At 45.0% G+C, this 10,846-nt stretch overlaps 1 protein-coding gene across 5 annotated transcripts; it reads left to right on the forward strand.

Annotated features, from left to right (window-relative positions):
• Window positions 1-981: 981 nt before the first annotated feature.
• orc1 (origin recognition complex, subunit 1) lies at window positions 982-9,875 on the forward strand. Of its 5 annotated transcripts, XM_017437601.3 has the most exons (17): window positions 984-1,652; window positions 2,665-2,792; window positions 3,170-3,342; window positions 4,199-4,628; window positions 4,697-4,964; window positions 5,311-5,376; window positions 5,910-6,050; window positions 6,164-6,356; window positions 6,434-6,540; window positions 6,850-6,951; window positions 7,499-7,670; window positions 7,905-8,012; window positions 8,293-8,442; window positions 8,656-8,775; window positions 8,848-9,002; window positions 9,071-9,158; window positions 9,394-9,872. In XM_017437601.3, the coding sequence occupies exons 1-17, from the start codon at window positions 1,558-1,560 to the stop codon at window positions 9,586-9,588; spliced, it is 2,691 nt and encodes an 896-aa protein (XP_017293090.1). In that variant the 5' UTR covers window positions 984-1,557; the 3' UTR covers window positions 9,589-9,872. The 5 variants fall into 5 exon arrangements, with proteins under 5 accessions (XP_037837185.1, XP_037837186.1, XP_037837187.1 ...); XM_037981257.1 differs by having other exon boundaries at window positions 982-1,652; window positions 8,656-9,002; window positions 9,394-9,875; XM_037981258.1 differs by having other exon boundaries at window positions 982-1,652; window positions 5,314-5,376; window positions 8,656-9,002; window positions 9,394-9,874.
• The last annotated feature ends 971 nt before the right edge of the window (window positions 9,876-10,846 follow it).

Genomic DNA, 10,846 nt, shown 5'->3' on the forward strand with positions numbered 1-10,846 from the left:
AACATTTCAAACCAGAGGACTTTAACAGGACCGGCTTAGAGATGCTGTGACCCCATCTGTCTTCAACTTCCCATCTCATCTCCAAAGAGAAGGTGATGTTACTGTACATGTTAACAGAAATGTCTATGATTCATCTGTAAATCCTTTTACACACGCACAAATATTTTTACACACACACACACAAATCCTTTTACACACGCACAAATCCTTTTACACACACACAAATCCTTTTACACACGCACAAATATTTTTACACACGCACAAATCCTTTTACACACGCACAGGTAATTTGGAACCATTTTCTCTCCATACGATGGTACTTTAAAAGTTTTGTACATGTGTGTTTGTGTATTGGGATTATAAAGCAACTTAGTGTTTATATTATCTCTCTTTTTTTATTATTGCATTATATATTCATTTTTGTAACTTGTCGAGAGACTGCAGCTGCAAATTAACTTTTGCTATAACCTGGTGCAGCGCTTCAAATGGTGACATTTGTTTGAGTTGTACGTTGTCTCTTTTTAAATAAAGTTCATTCTTATTATAAATGTTGAAGGTAACTTTATTAATTTTAGAATTTCTTGACTGAAGCTTTTCCAGCATTTACCTCTGACCTTTGACTGGATCATCAATTTAAAGGTGAAAGGAAATACAATAATGAGTTTTTCTTTTTTTCTTTTAGTCAAACACCTTCATAAACCCTTCAGTGTTCATTTCTCTGGTTTCAAATGTTAAGAACTTGTTTTTAGAGTTTCTGTGGGCGGAGTTACCTCCTCGGTTGGAAAGTTTTGCCTCAGCGCCGATCCGACAGGCGGTGGTTCTTCTGTTGAAGGTTTGTATCTTAGGTTCTCCTCTTCAGAATGTTACCTGCAGTCAGTCTCCAGACTCTGGGTTGTAATTTTAAACGAACCACATCCATCAAACCTTCTGGTCCTTCAGGAGCTGAAGAACAACTCAGCTGCTGGAGGTTTGGGTCAACCCCCCCCCCACACACACACACACACTGTCTGGTTTTGTTATTTCCTGCTTTGTTGGCGTTCCTGTTTGGTTCTCGATACGTAACACGTCAGAAAGAGCACAGGAACTGATGAAGAGACCCTGGTAGATTTTTCAATCTTTTATTATTAATTTTAAATTAGTGCAAATTCTTTACTCTGACTTTGAAAACAAGCTCCTTTTGTGACTTTATTTTGATTCCTGTTGACTTCAAAACACTTTTTGTTTCACCTTTAATCACTTGCACCATGTTCCCTGAAAGTTTAATAAAGACAGACAGACGGATAAAGAACTACTAACCTGGTTAAAAACCTGTTTTGCTGTGACGCTGTTGCGCTTCACCTTCCGGCCTGCAGGTGGCGCCAGACGCACCAATTAGCAAACCGGAAGTAATCAGCACAAGCAGAAGAAGAAATTTTCCCGCGAAACGCCGTCCCTCTGCCGTCTTCAAACGGCTCCAGTTAGTTTTCTGCGGGTTCTGGTTTGGAAATAAACGCGGATTTTCGATCAGAAGAAGACATTTTTTTTTTAATTTTCCGGGTCAGGTTAGCGAGGACCGGGATGAAATCTTTCGGCAGATTGAGAGTCAGGAGGTTTTATACATGGAGAGGAAATCCTCTGAGTTCCAACAGGAAGCTGCGGACACACGAATATGAGTGAGAAAGATTCATTTCTTTGTGTTTTACACCTTTCAACTCCTGTTTCTGTTCAAATGCTGCCAGTTCTTCATCACCTGAGGTTTACCGGCGACAAAAAGGAACTAAACTCCAAGTTTTAATCTGAGAAACGCAAAACTTTTGTTTTAAAAGTCATTTTTTTAAATAATTTTTAAGTCCTGAAATCTGTCTCTGCTATTATTAACTGTTTCTGCTGTGTTCACTGCCTTTACTTTACCTTAATAATGTCCAATATTTACATTAAAACAGGATGTTTGTTTATTTTTAGTAAAAAAGCAGCTGAAACAGCAAACAGATTGAATAAATATAAATATTACCAGCTATTTGAGTCTAACTTAACTGCTAACTAATCAGAGGATTAAAAACGGAATATTTAGAGTTAAACCAGGTTGTTTGTTAAGTTTGATGCCTAATAAGTGTCATCTTTTAATCATAAATTTAATTTAAGTGTTGTTATTAAAGGATTTAAACTAAAGAAATAATCAGAGACTGGAATATATTTCTGTTTGTGGAATAAAACAACACCCGTCTTCTTTTATTCTGCTTCCAGACACAAAACAGGCTGAAGAAATGTCCCATTTCAGTTGTTGGTCAAAATATTCTGAATAAAACAACTCTTCATTTTATTATTTTAAATCTTAATGTGTAAAATCCTGATTTTAAAGTCGAGCTGAGGGCAGTTTAGATTTAATCTTAGAGGTCATAAAAGTACTAAACTTTGTTAAAACTGATATTTTTTTCACAGAGAAGATTTGTTTTTTTGTTTAAAACGCGTTTAGAGTAAATGAGCTCAGGTTAGTAAATACTGTGAATCCTTTTTAAATGTTTTTGCTCCAGATTTTAGTCAAAGTTAAACATTTCTGTCCGCTCTGTTGAGCAGTAAACGACAGATACTATAAATTAAATCAGTTTGAATTAAAACAAAGTGTTTATCTATAGCTGTGGTTTTATTGTGAACTTGTGTTTTTTATTTTTATTTTGGTTGTTTCAGGTCTTTGGCCATCAGGGTGGACGGGCTCCCGAGGACCACGGTCATCAGAACGGGTCAGCACATCCTCATTGAGGGCGACGACGACGACAACCCGTTCGCGGCCAAAGTCGTCCGGCTGTTTGGAGACGGTGAGTTTGAAACAGCGGAGAGGTCTCTCAGAAAAATGAAGAAGTGAATATTTTTTCTTCGTTGAGAGGAAAAACAATCTGCTTCTTCCTTTAAATGAAACAAAAACATCTGCAGGAGTCGGCGAAGGCTTGGATCAGGACTTCAGTATCAACACGGTGAAGAGTTTTATTTCTCTTGAAAACTGGTTTCTCTGCTATGTGACTCCAGAAGAAGAAGCTGGACATCAAACTGCTCTAATATTTGTGTTTTAAAGCAGCCTGAAACTTAACTTGAAGCTGACTCTGGATCAGTTTCAGATGATTAATTCAGACTAAAACAGGGCTGAAGTAATCAGAAGTCGACCTGAACGGTGTGACGTTTTCTGCTGCCGTTTCAGAGAGCGGGCAGCAGAAGAAGGCCGTGGTTCAGTGGTACGTTCGAGTTTCTGAAGTTCCTCCGAGCAAACTGAAGCTGCTGGGCAGAGACCCTCACCCCCGGGAGATCTTCTTCTACCAGGGAGGCAACTGCGACGACGAGGTCAACGCCGAGTCCATCATCAGACCCGTGCAGGTGGAGTTAACCATCAGTTTGTACTCAGAAATCAGTGAAAACCTCCCGTTTTTCTTGATAAATAATAATTAGAAGTTTGTCTTCCTGATTGTTATGATCATAAGGTAGGACTAGTTCTTTTAGGTATTAGCAGCCAACGAGATGGTTTATCGGTCAGGATACAGGGAGGAGGACAAAGAGGTTTCCATTTGAGTAACGGTTGAAGTCAACTGGTTTATTTCACCTCAATGCTCAGTGTTGCCAGCAGTCTGCAATAATGAATAAATTGCCATTAGGCCCAAATATATTACAGCAATAGAGATTCAAACAAATAAACTCAAATATATCTAATAAGATAAACTTAAACATTCATCTGTGGACATACCTTCCCACAACATAATAAATTTAACCCTAATTATGTAAATATCACATCACTTAGCTTAGACAATGCAATAAATCAAACTGAGCAATGTTATAGTGAAATACTGAGCAGAGACGTTTTCTGGCTCAAATTATCATGAAAATGGCTTTGGCGCCACCTTGTGGCCAGATAAATGAGCTACACTAACTGTACTCTTAGCAGCTTGTACATATGAAGTTTAATGAAAAAACAAAACACCGAACATGGTAGCTTACATTCAGTCATTAACTTAACACTCGGAGCATCAACGTTTAGAACTGTAAAAAACAGGAACGCAGCTTACAGGATACGAATTGAAACGGAAGTAAAAGCTCTCCCTCCGCTCTGACCGTCCGTCCGAGCCTTTTATACACTGATGTTGAAGCAGCTGAACTGTGAACTCGTGTAATAAAAAACTCAATGAGGTCTTTGGATTGATGAGTTGACCACTGAGGCTCCTCCCCTTCCTGCCTGCAGGTGAAACACCTGGATGCTGACGCTTCATTCCCCCCCTCTGATGATGGTGATGATGATGAGACGCTCTATGTGAAACTCGCCTGGGACTCGAAGGTCTTCAGGATCCTGGACTCGGCTCTGGTGGCGTCTCCTCCTCGCCATCCCAACCCCTCCCTCCCCCCGTCCCCCCCACGCTCCCCGCCTGCTGCCACCCCGGCCTCCAGGACCTCGAGTCGATGCACCCTGCCCACGCCAGACCCCACTGTGCTGCGCCGAGCCGCGCTGGGGGAAGTGAGACGCAGCCGAGCCGCAGCAAGCGCCGGTAAAAACCCCGCCGCCATGGAGGCGCTTCACTCAGAGACCAAACTGTCTGCGTCAAAATGCCTCAGCGCCAAGAGGAGGCATGGCACGGAGAGGACGCCAGGCGTCCGCAAGAAGCTGCAGCTCTGCAGTGAGTTTCTATCAACAGCCTGAGTCGTCCAACAGGAAGTGGAAACTAATCTGTCTTTGTCCCGTTAGGTCCTGAGAAGACGGTGATGGTCAGAGAGGACGCCCTGACCCAGCTGCTGGACGAGGAGCTGGAGAAGGAGAGGACACTGGCTAAAAGGGTGCCATCCTCCCCCGCTCGGTCCCCCACCCTCACCCACAGACTCACCCCCCTCAGGAGGACCAACAAGAGCCTTGCCGCTCAGGACGCCGTGTCCCTGAAACCGTTCGTCATCACCTGCCGCAAAGTGCCCCTGAGTGAGGTGGAGTCTCCAACACCGACCAGAGACAACTCGAGCAGGTCAGAGAGGGCGCACACACACTCACACACACACATACTCACACACACGCACTGGAACCGAGAAGAGAAGAAGAAGCTCCTCGACAAAGGAGGAGCTGTGAGTCTGACAATGAACGCCTCATGTTGTGTTTACTTCACCTGGTGAAAATGGGGAAACATCAGAGACCCTCAGTCTGGTTCTGAAGTTCAGATCAGTGGACTGATGGACGTTCTGCTGGGAGAACATCGTCTGAGGGTGGAGTCTGAAAAACACGAATAAACTGAAGACGATGCTGACGTTTTGGTTTGTTTGTAATTATTTTCCGACAAAAACAGAAAATAATCTGACATATTCTGTGTTTTCCAGCAGAGCTGCGACAACTCCTTGCACGAAAGAACCAAAACCTGTCAGAGAACCAGCTCTGGGTGATCTGTGAGTTCAGACATTTATGACTTTATATGACTTTTATTTCATTCTGCACAGACAAACAAATGCTACCTAACAACCTAATTATGACCCAAATTCAGCTGTTTTGACCCATATTTTGTTTCATTTAACATTTATGTGTGAAACCTAAGAATAAATTCAGGTTTTAATCCCATAAAATGGTGGCACCTGCAGTTCCTTTAAACTCCAGGGGTGTTCTAGTATTTTTAGACTTTATTTATTGTAAATAAAGTTTCTTTATAGATCAGCTTTCATGGGAAAAATATAAGAAAATAGAATTAGAGTAAAAGACATTAATGTGCTAAAAGCTTGTCTGAATGTAAACGTTTCCAGCTGCTTTTTAAAGGATGAAACCTGTTTTTCAGAAACATTCAGAGCAGCTTTATTCTCCTGAAGTCAAACACCAGAATTTAAAAAATAAATTCTCAAAGTCAGAGGAGACGATAAAGTCTTCACCCGTCAAACCCTTTCAGTGCCGACCGCAGCGGGTTTCACGCGCTGTTCTGTTTGCTGCGTAGAACCTGCGACCCGTCCCTTTTGGTTCTCCAAAACGGTGTTTGTGTCCTCAGAGCTGAGGAAGAGGCCAAGAACTCCTCGCCGCCCAGGAGCTCCAAGAGGAAGTCGGCTCTGAAGGTGTCGTATCGCATCAGGAAGCAGCTGTGAGTGACCTTTAACCTTTACCTGTCTGCCTTTTTCACAGGCAGCGTGAACGTTCTTTTCAGACCCCTTGGGTTCTTTTTGAGTTCTGCTGATGTTCGTTGTTTTTCCTCAGGAACCTCATGGACGGCCAGCAGGACCTGAACTCTGACGAAGATGATGAAGACGAGTTTGTTCCGTCAAAGGAGCTGCAGAGCAGCAGCGAGGAAGAGGAGGCAGAGGTGGTGGTGAAGAAGAGCCGGGTGTCCTCAGCGGGGTCCCGCACGCCTCGTTCCTCGACCCGAACGCCGAGGAAGACTCCGAGGAAGGTGAGGGTCGCCGTGGAGACGGCAGCTGGAAAACGCTGGCTGGAGGCATCCTCACCTCGTCTCCTCTCTCTCCACAGAACGCACCAGGAACGCCGCGGACCCCCCGGAATGCCACGCCCAGCATCCCCAGCAGGTCCCTGCCGGCCAGACGGCCTGCCAACGTTCTGGAAGAGGCCAGAACCAGGTGAGACCCGTCAGACAGAACCAGACCCACGGTGGAGGAGAGTCAGGGCTCATCAGAACCAGACGTAGTTTTTCCCTGGAAGTTTGAGTCCCGGTCACATCATGTTTTGTTGCCAGATGTTATACAGATGTGTCCGCGTCGTAATGTCATCACTTCATCTTTCAGATGTGAACTATGACCTCCTGCACTGTTTTAAAGTAAAACTCATCTTACATGCCCTATAAGTCCTCTCTGTAGTCTTGAGACGACCCTTTCCTGCGTTTCTGTCTGTCTCCTTCTGTAACAAACATCGTGCCTCGTGTCCCTCAGGCTCCACGTGTCCTCGGTGCCCGAGTCTCTGCCCTGCAGGGAGCAGGAGTTCCAGGACATCTACAGCTTCGTGGAGAGCAAGATCACCGACGGCACCGGGGGGTGAGTCTGAGCGCGACCCGAGCTAATGGAACCAGGACTCAGTCCTGATCGGGATGTTAAATGACAGATTTGTGTTGGAGAACAAGGAGGCTGGTGGCGTGAATGTGAGGAAACAGTTCTTTAAAGTTCCCTTTGGCTCAGTTTTTTCAAAGTAGAGCTGTGACAGGCTGCTGGGAACAAAAAGATCAGTTCAGAACAGCTCTGGTTCATCCCTCGCGTTTATGGGCCTCTTCCTGTCTGAAGAAGATGAAACATTCATCTGAAAATGTTCAGGAACTGAGAGAAAAAACAGCCAAAGTTCAGAGAAAGACCGGAGAACTGTTAAAAACTGAAAATCTGGATGATTGGGAGGAACATCTAAGGAAATGAGGACATGATCAGGAGTTTTATTCAGTATTTTTATCAGTTTTGTCTCCCAGTTTCTCAGCCGTCTCTGTAAAATCTTATCTGCCTGCAGAGCATCAAAAGCGTCAGCAGGGGGCGTTCTATCGCTGTCCCACATACATTCAGGCTGGACTAACCGTCTCATCTTGTGGTTCTGCTTCAGGTGCATGTACATCTCAGGTGTGCCGGGAACAGGTAAGACGGCCACGGTGCACGAGGTGATGCGCTGCCTGCAGCACGCCGCCGACACGGACGAGATCCCGCCGTTCCACTTCATAGAGATCAACGGGATGAAGATGACGGATCCTCATCAGGCCTACGTTCAGATCCTGCAGGTGAGAGGAGTCCGCTCTGTGATGATCCGGTTTTTAAAGGTTTCTGATGATGATTATTATTTTAATGTTCAAGTTTCATGTTTTATTTTGAAAATGTGAAATTTTATTTTACACTCCTGTCTTCTGTAAGCTTCACTGACGCTGCAGGAGACCCTTTCCTGTTGCATTATGGGAATTTTAGGATATGTTTTCCACATGATTCGACTCCTTTGTGTTGTTGGGTCGTCTCTGCAGAAACTGACGGGTCAGAAAGCGACGGCCGATCACGCCGCGGCGCTGCTGGAGAAACGATTCAGTAACCCGGCACCAAGGAAGGAAACCACCGTGCTGCTGGTGGACGAAGTAAGAACTCCGTGTTTACCCAGAGACCATCACTGCCAGGGCAAAAAACACCTTTAGTTTATATAGTTTTCTGTAGATTTGTAATAAAATAACCTTAGACAGTGATGTGATTTTTGTTGTTTCTCTTGTGACAAAGATTTGTGAACATCTCAGGTTTTTCTCCTCCGAACGATGATTCTGTACAGACGGAGGTTTAATCTCCAGCTCAGCTCGTTGAGGTAAATGTTCAGAACCGTACGGTACCATCAGACCCGTGTCCTCTGCGTTTCGTCCCCTGCAGCTGGACCTGCTGTGGACGAGGAAGCAGAACGTGATGTACAACCTGTTCAACTGGCCCACATGCCGCCACGCCCGCCTGGTGGTTCTGACCATCGCCAACACCATGGACCTGCCCGAGAGGGTCATGATCAACAGGGTGGCCAGCAGGCTGGTGAGAAACGTTGAACAAAATGATTCCTGAAAAGATAATTGGACCTGAATTTAACTAAAGATCCTTTTATTGATTGGATGAAAAGTTTTCTGTTGGAACATTTGTTTCCTGGAGGCAATAGGATGTTTCTACAAAAACAAAATGCTTCTCTGTTTAATATGAACGTTCTGTCTGAGTCTTTGTCTCTGGATTCTGATGTTTGGATGTCTTCAGGGTCTGACCCGGATGTCCTTCCAGCCCTACACCTTCAGGCAGCTGCAGCAGATCATCACGTCACGGCTGAACAAGGTGAAGGCCTTCGAGGAGGACGCGCTACAGCTAGTGTCCAGAAAGGTGAAGCCCGCCCCCTCACCCGTCCCACAGCTCTTGCCCTGTGTCGGATCGCTCAGTTCTCTCCTCCGACAGGTGGCGGCTCTGTCGGGCGACGCTCGGCGGTGTTTGGACATCTGTCGGCGAGCGACAGAGATCTGCGAGCTGTCTGCTGCAGGGCTGGTGGGGATGAGTCACGTGATGGAGGCGCTGGATGAGATGTTCTCCTCAGCTTACATCACTGCCATCAAGTGAGCTTCTCTCCTCTGATCTGTAGACGGGTTTTTGAGCGGAGTAACGAACGGATGTGTGTTTTCAGGTGTGCGTCGACGCAGGAGCAGCTCTTCCTGCGAGCCGTCATCGCTGAGTTTAGACGGCTGGGGTTGGAGGAGGCCACCTTCCAGCAGGTGAGGAGACTAACAGATCTGTTTGTTTTTCTCCATGTTTGGGATCTTTATCAAAATGAAAAATAAAGCAGCTGCCACTGAGGAGCCGATTAAATGTTGGCTCCAAATGTGATGGTTTGTTGAGATCCTCTGCAGCCTTAAACCATGACCGAACCTCCACTGTGCCTTACAGATGGCCTCAGACCCTGGCTGTTTCTGGACGTGCTCACAGTTTTCCCTGTGTTTTGTCTGACAGGTGTTTGTGCAGCACCAGGCTCTGTGTCGGGTGGAGGGTCTGCAGCCCGTCGGCGTGTCGGAGGGCCTGGCCATGTGTCAGCGTCTGGGAGGCTGCAGGCTGCTGCTGCTGGAGTCCAGCCGCCTGGGAGTCCTGCAGAGAGTCCGGCTCAACGTCAGCCAGGACGACGTCCTGTACGCCCTGAAGGCCGACTGACGAAGGAGAGTCAGCTCGGGTCCTGACGGAGGCAGAACACTTTACATACTGAGACCTAATGTGTTTACTGCAGATTTTCTTTTTTTGTTTTGTTTTGTGGGAGACTCTGTGACGTCCCCGGTTTTACCTGGACTGTCAGGTTTTACTGCTCTCATGGTTCTTTTATTGTTGACTTTTATATTTTTATGTTTCACTATTTGAATATAGAATAAAACAGTTTTAATATAAAGAAAATTCCTTTTCCCTCATCCATAAGCTGTGAAGCATTCACACGTTCCTAAGACAGAAATGTAATTTTTCCATGTTCCGTCTGTTTTTGACTGACTTATGAAAGTAATTAATTAATTAATTAAACAATATCTGAACACCAGCTCCAAGCGGAGGCCCCGCCTCGGTCTGATCTCCATCCCAAACAATTAGTTAATTAATTAATTATGATTTAAATTCCTTCAGCAAAGTTTCAGGTTCGTCAGTTTTAGTTAAGAGTCAACATCAGAGCTGCTTTTCAACATTTTATATTTAAATGTTTGAAATGTTTACAACATTCTTGCCCCTATGATCAAATTATTTTCAGTAGTTTCTAGGGGTAACATTCTTTTTGTCAAGGCCAGATTCATTAGTTGTTGTGTTTTAAAATATTTTATTTATGATTTTTCAGAATAAAAACAAACGAAACAAGACAAACTGCCGGCCTGCTGGAGCATTAACCCAGGAAGATAAAAATGTGCATGTCAGTCCAAAGAATACAATATAAAACAACACAACGCAGGTAAAGGATGAAAGTAAAGTAATGATAATAAAAAACAAAATCATCAGGTTGGGCCTTTTGCCCATTACTTTGTATAAACCAGGACACCTTAGGCCGCAGTTCGATGATCGACTTTGTTGTCGTTTCATCTGATCTGCGGCCGCATGTCTTGGACACTCGGGTGAAGAGAGGGGCGGAGCTGTCAGCTGACCACTACCTGGTGGTGAGTTGGCTCCGATGGTGGGGGAGGATGCCGGTCAGACCTGGCAGGCCCAAACGTATTGTGAGGGTCTGTTGGGAACGTCTGGTGGAGTCTCCTGTTAGGCAGAGCTTTGAACACGTCCCGGGGAGGTGGGGGACATTGAGTCCGAGTGGGTCATGTTCCGTAAATTCAAAAAAAGTTAAAAAACAAAAACAACTGGACTTCTATTCTGTAGCTGAAGACGTTTCGCTTCTCATCCGAGGAGCTTTCTCAATTCAGAAATAGAGAGTGTGGAGTTGAGCTTTTAA

The sequence above is a fragment of the Kryptolebias marmoratus genome, linkage group LG18 (assembly GCF_001649575.2).
Source record: "Kryptolebias marmoratus isolate JLee-2015 linkage group LG18, ASM164957v2, whole genome shotgun sequence".
NCBI lineage: Eukaryota > Metazoa > Chordata > Actinopteri > Cyprinodontiformes > Rivulidae > Kryptolebias > Kryptolebias marmoratus.

What these genes read in the sequence shown, in the direction of transcription:
- orc1 (XM_037981257.1), top strand. Translation starts at nt 1,558, where the DNA reads ATGAAATCTTTCGGCAGATTGAGAGTCAGGAGGTTTTATACATGGAGA. An exon ending in CCTACGTTCAGATCCTGCAG is followed by an intron (nt 7,671 to 7,904) that starts GTGAGAGGAGTC and finishes TCGTCTCTGCAG; the next exon opens with AAACTGACGGGTCAGAAAGC. An exon ending in GCTTACATCACTGCCATCAA is followed by an intron (nt 9,003 to 9,070) that starts GTGAGCTTCTCT and finishes GTGTGTTTTCAG; the next exon opens with GTGTGCGTCGACGCAGGAGC.